The sequence below is a fragment of the Caloenas nicobarica genome, chromosome 1 (assembly GCF_036013445.1).
Source record: "Caloenas nicobarica isolate bCalNic1 chromosome 1, bCalNic1.hap1, whole genome shotgun sequence".
Lineage (NCBI taxonomy): Eukaryota > Metazoa > Chordata > Aves > Columbiformes > Columbidae > Caloenas > Caloenas nicobarica.
In genome coordinates this window covers 87,829,685-87,849,851 of record NC_088245.1, presented here as the reverse complement: position 1 = coordinate 87,849,851, position 20,167 = coordinate 87,829,685, and the positions used below count along the sequence as shown (strand labels likewise).

The 20,167-nt window shown below is 46.4% G+C and overlaps 2 protein-coding genes across 4 annotated transcripts in view; one reads left to right on the top strand and one right to left on the bottom strand.

Annotated features, from left to right (window-relative positions):
• Window positions 1-27: 27 nt before the first annotated feature.
• Window positions 28-20,167, bottom strand: part of VAMP1 (vesicle associated membrane protein 1) — a 30,192-nt gene continuing 10,052 nt past the window's right edge. The window contains exon 6 of one of the 2 annotated variants that reach the window (XM_065639246.1): window positions 28-75. The gene's annotated coding sequence lies outside the window, so the exon portion shown is untranslated. Of the gene's footprint in view, window positions 76-14,730; window positions 16,106-20,167 lie in introns of those variants that run through there. The other variant, XM_065639231.1, reaches the window with a different exon arrangement.
• SCNN1A (sodium channel epithelial 1 subunit alpha) lies at window positions 11,544-19,232 on the top strand. 2 transcript variants are annotated; one of them, XM_065639164.1, is made up of 13 exons: window positions 11,544-11,628; window positions 12,218-12,591; window positions 13,010-13,265; window positions 14,153-14,340; window positions 15,124-15,224; window positions 15,918-16,081; window positions 16,430-16,528; window positions 16,693-16,810; window positions 17,058-17,136; window positions 17,454-17,511; window positions 17,640-17,695; window positions 18,241-18,316; window positions 18,544-19,232. In XM_065639164.1, exons 2-13 carry the CDS (start codon window positions 12,242-12,244, stop codon window positions 18,868-18,870), a joined length of 1,872 nt encoding a protein of 623 aa, XP_065495236.1. In that variant the 5' UTR covers window positions 11,544-11,628; window positions 12,218-12,241; the 3' UTR covers window positions 18,871-19,232. The 2 variants fall into 2 exon arrangements, with proteins under 2 accessions (XP_065495236.1, XP_065495229.1); XM_065639157.1 differs by lacking the exon at window positions 11,544-11,628 and adding an exon at window positions 11,821-11,933.

The following is a 20,167-nucleotide window of genomic DNA, read 5'->3' as shown; positions in this document are numbered from 1 at the left end:
CATTACTCTGGTCATACTAAACCATTATCTCTCAATTACACCACAGAAAATATGGAGTACTGGTGGCACCGCAACCTGCAGAGAAACGCACAGTGAGTACCAACAGCTGCAAGTTATATTTAGGCATGTTCAGAGAAGAATGACGTAATATACTCAACGATGAGGATGATTGTCCTAGACATCTGTGAATAAAAATGGTAGACTATCTCTCAAGGTCTTAAAATAAATATAGTTTTCTCAAGCTGTCCTTCAAGAATAATTTTTTTTGAAAAGTTAATGGCATCAGTTAAAAGGGTAAAATTCCAAGGCCCGCGTTACACCTGAAGTGAGAACTGGTGGTTTGTCTGTCTTTTTGGCCCATAAATCAACATAAAGGAAAAGAAAACAAAGGAAAAGAATAAGGGGGAGATGTAAGAAATGCATTAAGAGTGACTGTATTTCCTCATGAGGAGAAATACACCACGGCACTTGATTTTATTTGTCTACCTGTTCTCTGATGCTCCCCACTAGAGTTGCTATGAGGGGTCCACAATTACTATGTCTCTGCAGGTCTCAGACTGAATTTAAACCATAAAAACAAGTAAAGCATATATAATAACCTAAAGTAGAAAAAGTAATACTTACTGATAAAGTGATGTTCTGTTTAACAACAATCTTCCTTATATTTTAAATAGAAGCCACTTATTACAGAAAATACCGCTAAGAAACTGGAAGTTCATCAAAGATAAACCTGATTGCATTATAAATACATGTATAAATAATATTATAAGTTCTGCATCTCTGGGAGAGAGCCACACTGCCTTCCAAGGTCGAATGTGCCATGGCCAAGTGCCACATGGCATCGATGCCTGGCCACGTGAATTGAGAAGCAGGAATCCGGTTATCATCTGATTAGCTGCTAGGCAGACCAAGCCATTATAAGGTATGCTGTGTCTCTATAAATAAATACTAAATGTAGGTGTTTTAAACAAGTTCTTTAGGATAAATATTTGATATACAACATGAAATTTGATATGGATTTTGTCAACCTGCAAAACATAAGATTAAGTTATTTGCACTTGACTCAAGATCACTTAGGTAGGGTCTGTGGCTGCGTTGTGAATATGGACAAGCCAAAACTTCTGAAGTGGTATTGAAAGAGCAGTCATTGCAAACAACAAAGCCAAGCTCAATATTATCTTTTCCACATAGGTTCCCCTTGCTTGATTATACCTCTGCTCGTACAGTTTAAGCTAGCAAAAGAGATCCGGCATTCTAACCACATTGGTTTAGATGCACTATGAACATAGCTGAAGCTCAGCTAGCCTGTGCCTCAAGGAGAACATGCACTAACTAGAAGAGACAGTCAAGTGCCTAATGCACTTCAAAGCTAAACACCTTCTCCTGTAGTCCACCAGGCATGACAGACAGTAACTCGTTCAAGCCTAGCGTGGAAGAGGAAACCAATTTCCACACTGACCATAGAAAAGATACCAAACTTTCTCCCATCTTGGTCAATGAATCACTGCAACCTGCTTTGTAGGAGTGGGCCAGGACAAAGCATCAGGGCCAGCATTCGTGCTCTCCTACTGTGCATTTCTTCCAGATCAGAAGCTTGAAGCAGCAAGCTCCATTGCAAGAGCTTGGCATCACAGTCCTTGGCTGGACCAGCACAATGAGCAGCAAGGGATTCACACATGTACACAGCGAGGTGACTCCCACATGGCTACAGCTTCTTGAAAGTCCATGGACATCAGGTAGTTCTTCTTAATAGCTGGATGACCTCTTTTCATAGAGAAGGTCATCTCACAGCTGCACAATGGCTGCTTCGCTTCCCTAGCACTGCCTGCAGGAACGCTGCCCCTGGGCTTCTGTCTGTGAGGAGTGTGAAACGCTGATCAAAGACGCATCTTCACTAGCACTGTGCCTTTGCTTTTCTTAGTAACAGCAATCTTCTGCACTGATCACTTTCTCTGGCCTACCTTTCGTCTCAGCTTCACTGACAGAAGTAATGGTAAGCTACAGTGGGTAAATAATCTCCTGTAATATTCCACTCTCCCCCTCTCAAAAAAGAGAAAATGAAAAAAAAAAAAAAAAAAGGAAGGAAAACAAGGGAAAAAAAGGAAAAAGAAAAAAATAGAAAGAGGAAAAAAGAGAATGGGGAAAAAGGGAAAAGGAAAAAGAGAAATGAGGAAAAAAGATAAAGGGGGAAAGGAGGAAAAGGAGGAAAAGGAAAAGGAAAAATAAAGGGAAAGGAAAAAGCGGGAAAGGGGAAAAAAAGAGGAAAGGAAAAAAGGGGGAAAGGGAAAAAAGAAGAAAGGGGGGAAAAGGAAAATGGAAAACAAAAAAAAAAAAAAAAAGGAAAATAAAAAGAGAGGGAAAAAAAGGAAAACAGAAAAGGATTGGTCTTTTATTTTTGAAAAGCCTCCAGCTCTGTTACAACCACCCCCTAACTTGTGAGCCAGACAAAAGCATGGGACACATGCTTCCTTCCACTGCAGATGTGTCATGCTAAATCAGTCCAGCTCATATCCACTGCAGAACTATGCTTCTCCTCCCAGGTCAGCTGAAAATTCAGCTTCTCCCAGCACATAGGATGGTGGGTTCCCATGCATCTCACTTCAACAATGGATGAGCAGATGCTGAAAAATGGCAGATGCCCCTTCAGGATGAAAAACTATCTGAGAAGCTCAAAAAGCACATCTGGAGTGGAGAGGGCTGATTTCAGCCTCTAGGACCAGCAGTAGTTGCCAGCAGTTCCTGGTGAGGAGAGACAGCAGGGGAATGAGGACCATCCCCACCCCTGTCCCCAGGCAGATGCAACGGTTGCAGCATTGGGAGCTCCTTCTCTCGTACTCTGCCCCTACCCACCCCTGAATCAGGAGAGGAAAATGTAGAGGGCCACCACCAGCAACTTCATTTCTGGTGCTGACACAAACTCCTCTGTCACTGCTGCTGTCCCCTTCGCCAGCAGCTGGGTGAAAGTGCCTGTACCACAACACCCATTACATGCTACAGCAAGAACCAAAAACTCTGCAGGTCCTTGTTGGCTCCAATGCTACCAGGCAGCATTCATCCAAGTCCTCAGGAGATGGACAACAGCACACACCTCCCCTTAGGCTCACAGATGCTCGTATGGATTTCACAGCCCGCTGGGGACACAAGCACCATGGAGTGGTGTGAGAGGCTCAGACCTTCTTCTAGTTCCTCCAGACCTTCCTAGACTCTAGCTGTACTTACCTCTCACCTTTTTATTCATGCTATCTTCATCTGAAGCCCAAACAAGTCCCAGAACTTGCCTTCCACTACCTGCCCCTGCCAAACTGGCCACCTGCAGGTCCAGGAGGAGGATGTTTGATTACAGGGGTGTTCCTGGTGATTGCACAGCCTATTTCTATTCCCTCGTGCTGTTACAACTCTATGCAGAGGATCACAGGGCATCATCCACCACCTGGCACCCTCAGGTCCCTTCAGGAAGCAGTGAGTACTGTTGCAGATGCTGTGCTCTGTGACCCCTCTTAAATTTCTGTTTTATGTTTTCACCTTAACATGTCCCCCACTCCACTCATTCCTCACCATAATAACTGAATTTTCCCCTGATTTCCTCTAGCCTCCTCCTCTCTCCTCAGGCAGAGCTCAAGATGAATAGAGCAAACATATCATACTTCTCATTAATACGATATATCTCATAATATTAAATTCTGTTCCAACCTTCAAATATTTTCTGGTCAGGGTTCCTGACTGGATGTGGTTTCTGTGGTTCAGTCACGCTCCATATATTTTTTTTTTCCATGAAGCTGTCCATTCTCACTTTGAGACCATGTAGAATCTTTAAAAATTGGCATCACATTCACCACCTTCCCTTCCTCAGGTACCATGGTGGCTGTAAGCATGGGTTAGACACTGCTCAGAGTAGCTCAGCTATTTTATTCTTGAGATCCTTTAAGAGTCTTGGACAAACGCCATTGCTCCCAGCAAATCGTTACTGTTCACTTTGTCAGTGTGTTGAACAGCCTTTTCTACGGCAGCTTCAATTTCAGACACGTTCATTGCCGAACCTCGCCCTGCGCAAGAATGGCTTCTGCCACGATGATCTTCTCACTCAACACTTAACACAGAAGCAGAGATTTCTGCGATGGCCTTACCTCCCCCAGGCATTCCTCTCATAGCCTGATCACCAGTTTGCCCTACAGAACACCTGCCAGCTTCCTGATAGGTTTCAAGAAAGTTAGTTTTGATTCCTTTTGCTAGTTGTACCTTGAAGCCTTGTTTGATCTGACTCTGTCTGTCTTTCTGCAGACAACTTGCCAAAGTTTATATCTTTCTCTACTTTTCCCATGTGTGGACAACTTCAGGTTTTTTTGATAGATGCTTTTAGTGACTTCCCTTATCCCACTGAACAATAGTTTCTTTATCCCACAAGAAAGGTGTTCATCCCATTTTTCCTGAGCACGCCTACTTAGTAAAGATGGCAAAGGGTGACCAGAGAGTGAATTCAGATTATGAAGATGAAAACAATAGGGGTGCCACTATTGGACAGACAGAAGAAAATAGTTGCGGTAGGTGTTGGCATATGCCATCAACACTGGGCAACAGGTCAAAACAACAAAGGCTTCCAAAGCAGAGCAGGAAGAAGCAAAGTGGCTGGAAAACAATGAGAGTTAGAGGGCAGGATGCTAAGAGCAGTGAAGATATCAGGTGGGAAAAAAGGATTATGACACTGAAAATTGAGATGTCACACCAAAAGCGGGGATGAGAAGTAAGAGAGAACTACAACGTTGCCCCAACAGGTACAGTTGGTGCAGTGATGTAGCATTACAAGAGGTGGCGGAAGGGGTCAGGGTTCACAATGAAGAGTAGTGGCATAGGACTGTATGGGATGATCACATTGACATCTGGCGGATCAAAGCAATGACCGTCAGTGAAGCAGAGCAGCACTGGACAATGCGATGGACAGCTGAGGAGGGGTCCACATAGGCTGGATCAACAGTTACAAGGTGCGGCAAAGGAAGGGGAAAAGACTGCAAAGGCAAGAAAGGCAACACATCATTGTTTTAAGAATTTGTGGACTAATTTCAGCCTCCTGTGCTGCAAACTGTCTGGCATGAGTCATCCTCTGGGAGATATGTGACTTGCCAGCACACATTTCAGTGTCACGGGGCAATGCAGGTCTTCCCACCACAACCAGGCATAGTTCATGGTGAAAGAGGCCGCAGTTTTATTTTTTTTAATTTATTCATTACTGTTCTTTCCATTCAGCTTTCTCTCCTTCCTCTGTTTTCAGCGGTATTTTTTACCATTTTCTTTTCCCCTTTTTCAAACAATTGTGAAGTTATGGGTTTGCTTAGTATTGATTTCTTTATGAATTTCTTTTATACTTTTGTATATATTTAAATCATTCTCACAGACCTGCCCTCCCATGAAATACCATCAACATCTTATTAAGTCCTTAGCATGAAAGACCAATTGCCTCAGCTGATAAATATGCTCAGCCTCATATCAGGAGGTACGCTGTAAATATTTTGAGATCCTTTACTGGCAGGGGATTTGGAAGGCAAAAGGCCCTAGACTCTGCGAAGTGGACTATTTTTCGAGCTACAGGGGAAGATTCTTTCTCTAAAAACAACCCAGAAACTCTATGTGTCTTACTTGAGGAAAATCCCATCCTGACCCCCAAATTTGCCCAGGAGTATGAACTTCTTGATATATGAGCTGTATCTGAAACAGTTGCAGTCTTGATATAGAATTAAAAGAAAAGGCAACAGAATGGAGCAGTGACTATCATGAAGAAATCTCACTCTTCTCATTATCACTAGAAGTGGTCACATGGCTCAACTAAGATCTATGTTTTGTGGGCCAACCACTTCTGCTTAAAATAAAGGATGAAAACAAAACAAAACAACAACAAAAACAACAACAACAAACAAACAAACAAACAAAACACCACCTTGGATTAGTTTATAAAAATGAAGATAATCACAAAGTGGATCTTGTCACTCTAACCCTTAACTCGAATTGATCGAGGTATATCTTGAAAAAAAATGGAGATTCTTTGCTTCATGAACCATTCCAGAGCTTCATGTCACTGCTAGCCTCAGAGCTTTTGAGGGCTCATAGTGCCTGGGAAGACATAAAACCTCAAGCAGAGGAATGAGTTGAACACATTTGGACAATTATAAAGGAGATGGAAAAGAGGGGTATGCCTTCTGTTCTGCCTTTTCAGAAGGGTGTGGTGGGAAGCATTCCATTAAGCCATTTGGCTACAAAATCTTAACCATGAAAGAAATGGGATTTATAGATTAACTTCTCTTTTTAAGGGCTTATTTCCTGAAGGCATAACTTCTGGTTTATATTCTGGGGGAGGAGAGGATCACCATCACTAGAGCAAAACTGAGAAGCAGAAGCAACGTGAAACCACTGAGGCTGGAGTGACTGAGGGGAGCACCTGGAGAATTATATGAGGCGGTGTCAAAAATGAAGGTAAACATCAACTAGGTTGTCTTAATGTCAGCTCTAGAAAGCTCCAGGTGGGCAGTAGTGAGCATCTGTGTCCATCAAGCAAATGCCTGCTATGCTCTGCCAGGTGCTGGGTTGGGCTCAGCAGGTGACCAGCCCCAACCCTGAGATCTCCGTCAGCCCGGGAGCAGCAGGTGTCAGAAGAAAAACTGGTCTGAGGTGGCTGCATCTGCCTCCAACTTCCAGGAACAGGCAGGAGAGATCATGAAAGGGGTGGGGACACAGGCCTGGGGAGTCAGGTGGTTGTAGTAATAGTTATATTGTTAAGGCTGGAATGAGGAAATTAAAGGTTTCAGCTGTGGGGGGCGGGGGGAGACACGAAACTCAAGGAGGCTCCATCTTGATCTCCCCACTTATTAGTTGCCCCACAGGACAAAGCAGCCAGAGAAATCACCAGCTTTGACATCCAGTCCTAGAGCTTTCCTTACTGCTGTTTCACCCTGACCGTACACCCAGCTTCCAGATGGGCATTAGTCTAAGCTTAGCTACACCAGTGGGTGGGAATTCCATCTGTCCATTTGCACAGTTGATCCTATTGCAATAGGACACGACTGAGATCACTATCTGAGAAGCTGTCGATCTGGCTGAGTGATCCTACATAAGACTCTGGTTTTAGGGAATATGCAGCAGAGGTAGAGCTTGAAGAACCATTTTCAGAGCCTGGTGATTTTCTCACGGAGAACAGGTCACTAGCAGCGAAGGTAGCAGCTGGCTCTGACAGTATGGCTGAGGTACCACAGGGTCTGGGTCACTGGGCTGCTTCAGCACCCAGGGTGATTCAGGAGGCAATATCCCTCATCCTGCAATACAGACAACAGGTGGGAGAGAGCTACATTTCTCAGGAGCTGACTCTGATATGCTAGCCAAAGCAGAGCATGAGCAGCCACCATACAGGGTCTCCTCCAGGCTTCGTGCCACATTGCAGTGTGCAAAGAGCAATGAAAGAGGATCCATATGGGTCTTCTGGAGTTCACTCTGCTAGCTTCATTCTCCTAAGAAGAGAGACTGGGTTTCCTCCACACAGTTTCCAGAAGGATTCGTTTGGTGTTACAGTATTATTTTCATGAGCTCTATCATCCAGTCTGCCACCTTTCATGCTGAAAGATAGAGATAACACACACTGCTTCGGTTTTCTGCCAGGGCTCCCTTCTGTGTCACCAAAGTAGCTCTCTGCAGCCACTCTGCTCCTACAAGGTACATATGAACAAATATATTGAAAAGCAGCCTCCTTGGGACACAAAAGTGTGGGAGTGCATACACGGACATGTTCCTGCTGCTGTAGTACCATTGGTTATTTGGGACAGACACCACTGCTGCCTGGCAGGTTCCATCAGCAGGAAGGTAGAAGGTATTCAACAGCCCATTAGATTGGCTTGCAAATCCCTGGTAGCTTTTTAATACTGATCTTCTTTAGAGATCACCACCTCTGCCTCAAGGGAGTCCATGAATCCTGGGTGAACAATTCCCCACTGAAAAGCACTACGAAGTGCAGCCTCACATCTACCCATCTTTATCAGCCACTAGGCTGGTGTTTATTTGGCCAAACTCTTCAGTTAAACTTTCCTTGACAGTCTGGGTTGCTGGTTTTAATGCAGAAAAATATAAGCAGCTGTAGCTAATCCAGAAATAATAACTGGCTTCTACCTTGCAGCAGAATGAAAACACAGTTGCATATATGGATATACGAAAGAACTAAACTGATCTAAGGTCTTTCAAATAGTTCAAAAACATGTATAAATTGTTATGCTTGGAATCCAGACCGGAAGAGGAGAGGCGTTTCATTTTTTTCCCACTATAGTAGCACTGCATTGAAGAAAGTTCATTCTATTTTAAAATGTGTGCATTACAGATCACTATCACATTCCTACCTGGACAGATAATAGACATAGCTGGTAAGGAAACATTTCAAATTTGATGCCATAAAAAATGATTCATGTTTACTCAAAGGTTGCTCAGTAGCAATAAAAAGCGATCATGCATTCATCTTGTGAAGATACAATACACAGAAGCACTGCCCAGAACAGCAGGGTGCTTCCCTCTTTGAAAGAGAAGGACCTGGTGACAAACATCTGAAGGAGAAGGATGTTTTCAGCATTCGAAATGTTGTTAGAGGTGAAGTAAATACTATGAATCAAAAGTTCTGAAAATGATTTGTTATGCTTGATGGAAGATCTTTCACGTTAATGCAAGACTCGGGATTTCAGAAGACCATTTATCGCATAATTGCTGAGCCTGAATGGGGGTGGGAGAAATAACCATCAGTGTCAAAAACAGTTCCACCAAGTGTGACTCACCTTGATAGATCAATACATCATATAAATATCCAGAAACTTGTGGATGGGCAAAATGCTCAGAAGACTCTTGTGGTGACGGAAGTTTGAGATAAAAGTGAATCTAATAACTTAAATTATCAACAGGAGTTGCTTTTGCAAACTACACTGGTAATTCCATGTTACTATCTGCTGTCACACTGAAGCATGCCTGAGGAAAATGATACAATTTATGATTGACAATCTTGGCCAGAAGACGGTAACTCAAATGACCTAGTTCATCTACACATAGGAAAAAATATAGAACAAAAGCTGGGAAGATGTAAATCAAACAAACAAACAAACAAACCTGAAGAGGCAGCAAATTCTGGTGTTCTGCAGGTGGAGATTGAGACTGGCAGCTGAGGAGGCAACAGGTTTGTTGTTTGGGGAATCAAGTGGTAACTGTGGTTGCAAAAACATTAAAAATACATTTTTGGTTCCTTTTTGAGTTGGCAATCAATGTGCAGCACATCTAAGGGACCGCAGGAAGGTGAAGACTTTTACAAAGCCACGGCCAAAGCACGATATTCACATGACTGAAATGACTGGAAGTCACCTCAGGGCTGATCCGTGCTGTGAGGTGTGCCACAACAGCAGGTGACGTACGGCAGCCTGAGCAGCTCACCCATTGGAGAAAGAGGGAAAGGGGAAATGGTGCAAGAGCCAATAAGTGGGGTTTTTAATTCTTTAGGGGGAAAAAAAGCATACAGAAAAGTCTTCAGAAAAATAAAACAAATATGTATCTAGATGTGCACATAGAGAGACATAGATATATGATGTACATCATTTACACAAATGTAAAAATAAAACATACAATACATGCACCCACACCCTAATTATCTGCTATTCTTGTCCTCACTGGCAAAGGCCAAATGTTCTTTCAAACAACATGGTGATGGAAATTGTCAGCCATGACAAAATGCTGAGAAAATTGCTTTAGACTGTCATTTGGATATAGCAAATCAGTCTAGATGTTTGAGTATTTAATTATTCCTCAAGTCAAAAGAAATAAAAAAGTATAAGTTAACTTTGTCTCACACTCAGCAAAAAGGACTGTGTTTCTGAAGTCATTTGCAAAGACCACTTGAAGACAGTTTAAAATGTTTTAAAATACCATGGAAATCAGAGAATGTCAAACTACCAGCACTACTAAATTTGGCTGTAGTCGCTTTGTGGGTGTTGTCAACTTAAATTAGGATTAAATGGTCATTTTCAGGGGCAAAATCATTTTTGTCATTCCAGTAAGACAGAGCCACAATTCCAGCAAGAGAGAGGCAGTTTGGGAGGATGGTCCGTTAGTGTAACTGTGTCATTACAGATTATAATAATCTAAATCAAACAAGTTATAAACATCATCTCTAAGAAGCGACTGGATTGTAGCTCCATAGGTTACAGTAGTAACTGTAACCATTGATGCTGCATAATTGTTAGTACCTCTGTGTGTGTTCACAGAGGCCCAGGAACAGTCTACAAGGCTGGTTCAAAAGGCTCACGTGCATCTTCAGGGATTCTCCAGTCTATCTGAGTGCACAAAACACACAAAAGGCACAGGTAAAAAGAGTTTACATCCCTCCACTAAATGGCATCTCCTATGGCACTGCCTGAGACAGGATACACAGAGTGTTGGTCCGATCCAGGAGGACATGTCTAGTGCTGTGAGGAAGCATTAATGGGCTTTCAACACAATGTTAGTTTATTCCCCCCAATCCCTCCCACTTTTGGCAACTCATCTTTGATGACAGTTCAAAATAAATTCCTTGAGATATAATTAATTTAGAACTGCAAAAGAAGCCATGCTTTTGCTCTGCATTGCTTTTTGTCACGGGACAGAGCCAAGGGAAAGCCCTAAGTCGGGTTTTTAACAGACAGATGTCACAAGGCTGTTCCTGGCATGCTGTCACTTAGCTGCCTGCCTCAGAAGTGCACTCCTTGCCATTTTCAAGCTTGGTATTTTGCAATATGAAGAGGTAAAAGTGGCTGCGTATTTTGAGTCATTAACCAAACCACTGCTAACTCCAATAAGGGTTGAAATTCAGTGCCAGACAGCTCTGAACAAGGACTAATGTGAAAGAGGTATTCATAAAGGAAAGAAAGAAGTGAAAACCTCAGGAAGAGCTAGTTTGAGAGAAAATCATTTGGAGGAACGATTGGGAAAGAGGTTCCACCGTTATAATGGGATTCCTGGTCACATTTGGGTATGGGTGTTCATTTCCGTGGTTTCAGCAAATGCCCCAAGGTTTTGGGTAATGACAGGAAGCCTTAATTTCCCAGGCACAGACCAGTGAAACATGTTCACGCTCTTGGTTGGGCCAGGTAGTTCTGGATACGAAAGATTTCTTCAGTTAATGAACCAGCAAAAGCAATGCTACCTCATGCGTATCACTGTGTCGCCACCAGCCTTCTCCGCCCCAGCACCATCCTTCTTGCAAATCTCACCCCAAACTCTCCATCTACCTCGGCTTTGCCCTTGAAAAGCAAGATTTGGCGACTAAAGCCGGGGTGTGTGCACCCCATCCGTGGGCAGGGCAGGGCAGGGCAGGGTCCTGCCGCCGCCGAGCGGGGAGCGGAGCGTTCCCGGCCGGCGGGCGCTGCCTCCAGCTGCCCTTGGGACGAGCGCTGCCAGCTCTCTTCCTGCATCACCTCGGCTCCCCGGGACGCCGCGTCCCCGCCGCGGGGGGGTGGAAGGAGGAGGAGGAGGAGGGACAGGCTGTTCCGCAGCCGTACCTGGCCGGGGCAGGGCTCCCCTTGGAGAGGACGGGGGGGCCCTGCTGCCCGCCGGGAGTAAGGCGGCCGCGCCTTGACCCCCGCCGGCGCCGCCAAGGTCACCGCCCCGGCGGGTCCCCCGGTCCCTCGGCCGCCTCTGCCCGGCCGCGGACACCTGAGAGCTTAAAGAGGCTTTTCTTCCCCCGGAGCGGTGCCGGGGGGAAGGGGAAGGGGCAGGAGAAGAAAGGAGGGGCGGGCGGGGAGAGGCTGGCAGCGCAGGAGCCGGGCGGGGTGCTGGCTCGAACTGGAAAGGAACCGGTCCCAGTCCAGCCGGCGAGGCTGCGGGAGAGCCGGCAGCGCTCGGGGAGAGCGCACCGGGCCCGGCCCGAGCAGCCGTCGCCCGCCATGGGCACAGAGCCCCGCGTCAGTCCCGCGGCATTGGGCGGGGGGGCGGGCCGGGAGCGGAGCTGCGGGAGGACGGGGGGGGGCTGCTCGGTGGGGGATGATCTGCCCCCTGTCACCCGTGGGAGGGATCGTGTGCGTGGACGGCCGGAGACCTGCGGACTGGGACGGGGTCAGGGAGGAGGGGGGTGAAAGCAGCAAGGTTTTGGGAAGACGGGGGTGCAGAGCCAGTTTTTGCACCAGGCACAGCTTCCCGGAGCCACGATCTTGCAGAGCTTCCCCCTAATTCTGAGTTTGTGCTGTAGGGTGGGTCTGTGAAGACAGGGAAGATGCCAGAAGGCGAGAAAACAAGGCAATGGAAGCAAGAAGAGGACCAGCAGCAGAAAGAAGAGAAGCGTGAGGGCCTCATTGAATTCTACAGTTCCTACAAGGAGCTATTCCAGTTCTTCTGCAGCAACACAACCATCCATGGAGCTATCCGCCTGGTGTGCTCCAAAAAGAATAAGATGAAGACAGCCTTCTGGTCCGTCCTCTTTTTTCTCACCTTCGGCTTAATGTACTGGCAGTTTGGGATCCTCTACAGGGAGTACTTCAGCTACCCTGTCAACCTCAATCTCAACCTTAACTCCGACAGGCTGATTTTCCCAGCCGTGACACTGTGCACCCTCAATCCATACAGGTAAGAAACAGACTCCCAGAGCTGTTGTCTTGCCTTGACTTTTGCAGGCGTAGGATAAAAGCGTGTAATGCTTGTTCTCCTGATGGTCCTTGACTGTCCACTTAAGTAGCAGTGGCAGTGAAAAGGCCACATTTCACAGGCCTTTGCTGCTGCAGGGCATTCACAGTAAGATGTATTAGTTTAGGCAGCTCTACTTGGTGGTGTACGTTAGCAGGCTGCACTGTAAACTGCCACAGGGCAAAAGCGGATGTATTTATTTCTCTCCTGCAAGGATGGTAGCCTGCAGCAAGTGGTTGGATTTGCAGCTGGTGGCAGGAATGTCCTGAATCATGCCAGCAAAATTTGCTGCATGTCTTATTCAGAATGGTTTATGTGCATCCAACCCTAAACCTGCAGGCTCCTCTTTCCCCCCATATAGATATAGTGCCATCCGGAAGAAGCTGGATGAGCTGGACCAAATCACCCATCAGACACTGCTAGACCTTTATGACTACAACATGTCTCTGGCACAAAGCGACTGGTCCACACCGTCCACCCGAAAGCGTATCTCAAGGAGCCTGCTCCATCATGTCCAGCGCCATCCGCTGCGAAGGCAGAAGCGGGATAACTTAGTCAACTTGCCAGAGAACAGTCCCTCAGTGGACAAGAACGACTGGAAAATTGGCTTTGTCCTGGTGAGATCCCTAGGTATTCTGCGTCCTTCCCACTCCAGTCTCTGCCTAGCTACTTCTGTCTTGTTAGACCCTTGACCGTGCCTTTCCCTATGTAGAAGTCTGATTCATTTGCACTGGCTTTTGCTAATAGCAGGTAAAGGTATAGACTAATCCTTTGCCCAATGCAACCCTGCTCCCCAAGTCCTGACCCTGCTCATGTGGGCTCCTGGAGATTTGTCCATGTCAGAACCCATTTTTGACCCAGGTAGGGCAGGGAAACCTTTTCCTTCCTGAAGGCTGTACCAGGCTTGTAGTTGCCTTTTGGAGAGCCATTTATTAACATCAACCCCAGTGTTGCCCAATAATAGCAAAGGGGAAAGTATTGGATGGCTGTGGGCCACATGAAATGTGGTCATGGTTGCATTTGTTCCCAGGTAGCAGCCTCTTCACCTGAGGCTATCTGGTTTTGCATTTAAAAAGGCAGTGAAGGACTGAAGCTAATCCTTGCCAGTTAATTGGAGTTCCCACAGGATCAAAAGCGTTTTTTCCTGGACACACCCTGAAGGAAGAGCCCCCCATACCAGAATTTAAAGCTTCTGGTTTTATACCATGTAGAATTTATGTGCAGCAGATCATTCTGCACACCTTACTAGGACTCATTGCCTCTTGGGTTTTATTCAGCCTTGCTCACTCACCTAGTGTTTCCCTTCCACTGAGGAGATGCCCTGGGTTTGCTTTTCCCCATACTGCTGATCACCTTTTGATCGAGCACAGGAGCCCTGCAGATCTTGTCCACTCCCTCAGGTTCATTTCCTGCCTGTGCTGAGGAAGCACAATTAACCCACAGCCACAGCCTCACCTCTGGGATGGGACTTCCCTGACATGGCTGGTTTTCTCCTTCTCAACAGTGCAGTGAGAACAACACGGACTGTTTCCATCAGGCCTACTCCTCAGGGGTGGATGCCGTGAGGGAATGGTACAGCTTTCACTACATCAATATCCTGGCACAGATGCCTGATGCGAAAGCCCTGGATGAGTCTGACTTTGAGAATTTCATCTATGCTTGCCGCTTCAATGAAGCAACATGTGACAAGGCGTAAGTGGAAGAAACATCCCAACGTGTCTTCCTAACACCACCCATATTTTGTGCCTGGGTCGAGGGGAATTCAAGTAACCCACATTAGAGAACCTCTTTCCCAAGGTGGGATTGTTCCTTGCTCAGTTCCTGTTGTCTCAGATAATGTCTCATGAGTGTTACCTGTGGGTTGTGCTCACAAGGGTCACAGTTTCTGTGGACTGTGGACCTCAGAGGATGGTTTCTCCTTTTCCTGGGTTTCACACAAATTAAATAGTTGTTCAAACTCTGGTGTGGGTATAGATGTACAGTGTAGAAGTCTCTTTATTCTGCTGTCTACAGTGGTAGAATGGTACACATCAGCCGACATACAGAAGGAGGAAAAGAAAGTTGTTACAAAAGGACAGTAAAAACAATATCCCACTTCTCTCCTGACATTATGGTCAAAAAGTCGCAAAGAGGTAGTGAAATGAAACCCATCAGCAACGGCTAAGAAGAGCTAAGAGTTTTTTCAATATTAGGAAGATAATACCATAATTGCTAGTACTGCTAAAACCCATTCAGGCTCTCAAGAGTTAGCAATATGAAAAACCTGGTGTAAAAACCTGTCCAGCTCCAGGACATTTTTTACAGCACATTTTTATTGCTTTTCCTGGTTTGGGTGAGTTTACATAACAAATACTGCCCATCTGCTGTTAAGCCCCTCTCCCTGCAGGTGGAAAACAGTTGTTCCTTTCAGAAAGCTCTTCCCCTTGGTCTCCCAGCCCTTCTCACCCCGTATGAATGTTTCTGTTCCCATCTCAGGAATTATACCCACTTCCACCATCCCTTGTATGGAAACTGCTATACCTTTAACGACAACAGCAGCAGCCTGTGGACCTCCTCGATGCCTGGGATCAATAACGGTGGGTGAGAGGCGCTCTTTGGTGAGTAGGGAGAACAGGCCATCTCTGTTTTCCCAAGAGTAGTTAGAGGCATCCTGCTGCGCGTTCCCTGGCAGTGGCAGATTGCAGCCCTGCTCTGTCTTAGCCAAGCTGTTTTCACCCATGTGGAGATGGCTGTCTCATGGACATGGCTGTCCCTCGCTGATGCCCCACTAAGCTCTTCTCTCTCCCATCAGTGCCTGATCCTTGTGTTCATTGCTCCCTCTGGACCTGTGCTGGCCCTTCCTCAAGTCCTCTGTTGAGCTCCAGTGCTGTGCTCCTGAGAGCCTGTTCTTGACCTCCTCCTTCCCCATTTTCCTGTTTCCAGCAACTGACCTGTTTGTGTTCCCAAACCTCCTGAAACCTCTCTATGCCCAGTCTTATTGCTTTTCTTCCGTATGGCTCTGAGCCTCTCCATGAAATTTCTCTCAGTTGCCAGTTCTGCTTTTTCTAAGCCACAATGAAGAAATTCAGTTTTCTCTGGTCTCTCCTGGAACCTCCAGCTTTGCCTCTGGCTTCTCTGCTGCCACCCTCCATTCCTGCCCAGCTTTGGTGCAGCCCTGGTTGATGTTTCTTCCTTTCTCTCTTGCAGACTGACTTCTAACTGTTCTGCTCTTTCTCCTGCCCCACACGATGGCCAGCCATGACATCCCTTGCCCTCTGACATTCCTTCAGGTCTCTCCCTGGTGGTGCGCACTGAACAGAATGATTTCATCCCTCTGTTGTCCACGGTGACAGGAGCCAGGGTCATGGTCCATGATCAGAATGAGCCAGCCTTCATGGATGATGGGGGTTTCAATGTGCGTCCGGGTATTGAGACCTCCATCAGCATGAGAAAGGTGAGGAAGCAGCAGGGGTAAGAGCTGTGGATGCGGAGATATGAACTTCAGTAGGGGAGGATTAACTTAGTAGATAGATACAGATGGGTTGTCATGGACTCAGTGCGTGAGGGAAAGGATTAATCACATGGAGTGAAGAGAGGGAAGAAGAGGAGCTTATTGGATTAGATGAGAAGGATTTGATTGCAATTTATCAGTGACCAAGGAAATGGAGGGAAGCAGGGGGAGCTGGCATCCAGAGGAAAGCGTAAAGAGCAGATACTGATGGACAAGCAGTGAGTGGCATGGAAGTGTAGAAGGAAGACAACAAAGTGCCAGTTCTTGACTGTAATGACTATGATATTCTAGGAGATTACTATGCGTCTCGGGGGCAGTTACAGTGATTGCACAGAGGATGGCAGTGACGTGCCAGTGCAAAACCTGTACTCATCCCGCTACACCGAACAGGTAACTCATTATCCCTGGTCCTGTGCCAGCTTGCTACCCTACTTTCCCAAAATCCTTCAGTGCCCTAACACTTGTCTGGGGGCACTGTTAACTAGGGTGATGTGATACAAGCTGCAGTGGGTTTGGTTGCCTTGTTCAACCTTTTCCACCTCATTCACCTCCAGGTCTGCATTCGCTCCTGCTTTCAGCTCAACATGATAGAGCGCTGTGGCTGTGCCTATTACTTTTATCCCTTACCTGCTAGAGCAGAGTACTGTGACTACACAAAGCACGTGGCCTGGGGTAAGTGGACAGGAGGAATAGTAAAGCTCATGCCCATCTGAACCTGTTTGGTCCATCTCATGTCCCAGTACCTCTGTCTTCAACGAGCTTCCTGGTGCAGGACATCCAAAAGACACTCTTGTCTTAGATGGTTACTCCCTCTGAGCTTGTGGAAGGAAACCTTCACTGGATTCCCCTCACTGTCACAGATCACCTTTTGTATACAGATACTGTGAGCTTACCTGGATCTACTTTCTCTGCTGCTCAGGCTACTGCTATTACAAACTCCTGGCTGAATTCAAAGCTGACGTGCTGAGCTGTTTCCACAAATGTCGGAAACCTTGCAAGTAAGTTTGAACATCCGTCAGGTGGATTGGGAACTCTATTCCTAGAAGTGCTGGAAAGCATTCAATGACCAGGGCAAAAGCTTCAGTCAATAGCTGAGCTGCAACCCAAAATTATATTTCTCCCATCAGGAAGCCAACATAGCTGAGAAGCATCAGTGTCATCTCGGGGGTGAGCTCCTGAGGACTGTGCAGAAGCTCGGTGGGAAGTGGGCAGAACTTCAGAATGGGAGGGAGTTTCCAGGTGTGCTTGGGGATTAAGAGACCTGGCCCTGTGGCTCCTAGAGCTTCAACAGCTAACACAGCCTCTTGTCTTCCAGAATGACAGAATACCATCTGTCAGCTGGATATTCCCGCTGGCCTTCTGCTGTCTCAGAGGTAAGAAGAGGGTTTCCTGGGCTCCCCAGCACTGCTCCAAACTCCCATTTTGTCCTTCCTCAACTGGTACTCCACCTACAGGAGGTGACTGTGGTCATGTAACACAATTTATTGCACTTTCATTTCAGGACTGGGTTTTTCATGTGCTTTCACAACAGAACAAATACAATATCACATCCAAGAGGTGAGAGCTCCTAAACAGAGGTTGCATCTGAACCAGAAACCATCCTAGTGGAGTGTGTGTGTTGGGGGCTGATAGTTCAGATTAATTCACTTCTAGGAAGAGATTAGACATGAGACCCATGGACAAGGCCAGTGGATTTGAGTCAGAGTAAACTGGGACTTCAATAAGGACTGGGAATCCAAACAAAGAGTCTGAAAAGGGTCAGCTGCTGGTATGAAAATAGTAAGCCCCAGGCTGCTTCCGTGTGGTCTGAAGTCATGGTAAGGGCTAGTGCAAGAGTGGGAATGAGAGCCACACAGGAGCTTGTACTTAGCCAATGTAGGATGCCACAAACATTGGTTTTCACAGCACAGTCTCAGAATTGCACTGCAAGTACCAAAGATTGTATTTAGTGCAGAATGAGGGAACTGCAGAGGTGGGGGAAAGCTTCTGGGTGGTATATGTGGAGGAGGACAAGTGGCAGAAGGGGACAGAGAAGACAAGCTTCACGAAGAATTGCAGGGATTGTGGATTTGGGATTATTGAGCCCCATCTTTCATTTACAGGAATGGAGTTGCCAAAGTGAATATCTTTTTTAAGGAGTGGAACTACAAGACCAATGGGGAGTCTCCGGCCTTCACGGTACACATTTTACTGCCATGTCCTCTCCAGCCACCCATTCCCCCATGATGTCCCTCTGTATTGGCAGGTGTTCATCCCAGCAGCATTGCTGGCTATCCAGTCTCTTCTCCTGTGGCAGGATGGGAGGAACCCCCCACCACCATGGGGGCACTGCTAGTGGGAGCAGGCAGGGAGGCAAAAGGCTGGAACGAGGGCTGTCCTCACTGCCCTCTCTCCATCTCTTGCAGGTAGTGACTCTGCTGTCCCAGCTTGGGAATCAGTGGAGTCTCTGGTTCGGATCCTCTGTCCTGTCTGTGATGGAGCTTGCAGAACTGATTCTGGATTTAATCGCCATCACCTTTATCTTGGCCTTACGCTGGTTCCGCTCCCAGCAGCAGCTCTCCCTACCTGCATCCCCTCCAAACAGCCATGATAACACTGCTTTCCAAAACGAGGCACCAGGTCTCAGTACTCCACACCGCTTCACTGTTGAGGCTGTAGTGACCACACTGCCATCCTACAACAGCCTGGAACCACATGGGTTGAGCAGGGATGGGCAGGTGGGACCCAAGTGAGGCAGTGGCTTATTCCACAGCTCAGATGGGTGACAATTGGAGCAGAGGCTTCACACTTTCTCTGTGGCACCTGCATTTCTTTACTTCTGGGGTGCTCTACCTGGACCACAGCAGAAGACTGCACAATGGTTGGCCCGGGTTCATTGTTTTCACTACTGTAGTTGAATTCTTCAGTCTCATAAAATACTAGTGCTCTGGGATTCACCAGGGATGAGAATTAATCTAGTGTATATATGGGGGAGATATCAACTTGGTTTCCTTATACTCCTTGCACACCTACACATACATGCATGCTTTCTTGTCCCCGCAACAAGGATGCTGTCACAGTTCCGGACTGTCATTATGTCATTAATTAAAGAGATTTGGCAGGTATGAGTGGCCTCCTCTGTGGCATGACAAGGGACAGGAATGGCCTTTCAGCTGGGGTACAAGGCTCTCCACAGGATGAGCTTTGTTAAGCTCTCCTTAAGGTTGGAAAGTGGTTGCTCTTTCCTAGTTCTTACTGTCTAGCTTTGATCCAAAGATCAAGTCACCCACCCTCTCCTCCTGGAGAGGAGGGGCTGCTTGTATAGCCCTGAGACATGACAGCCACTGACAATCTTATTTATATTATGCACAATACTCTGGGGAGGTGGTTGATGCTTGCTGCCACTCTCAGATCAGGACAAAACAGCCCTGGCAGAATATGGCCTCCCTTTATAAGCTGCCTACGTGGTACTAGTAGATCATAGCTGTATAGCAGGCTCCTTCCTTGTGATATACCACACATATGGATGTCCAGCTATTTTACCATTTGCCAGAGCATTCAGGATAAATTCATCTCTACATAGGAGCTATGAAAACAAAGTGCACACCCTCAAAAACATCCCAAGCAGTATCTCTGCTGCCATGAGGGTCTGCAAAAGAGGATCGGAATAGCACAGGTCAGGTAGTGTCTGCTCTGTTCCACTCATCCCTCCTCTGGTTCACCCACAGAGGCTCTGAGGATTGCAAAGCACAGGAGAAGTGTTGCAGACTTGAAGATCCTTTCAAAGGATGTATTAGCCTATTGGAAGGGACTGCATAGGCAATCAAGGTCAGGACAAAGAATGTCCTCTTCCCAGGAACTTTGCACAAGACCACACATCTTATTTCTTGCAGTAAGCTTAGTAAGCTTGCCATACTTTTTTTTTTTTTTTTTTTTTTTTTTTTTTTTACACAAATACTCAGACTTCTGCTGCAATGATGTTTACACAGCACTTTATGTGGTATCAAGAGAGCAAGGGTGACATCCTTAACTAACAGGATTACCCACCTG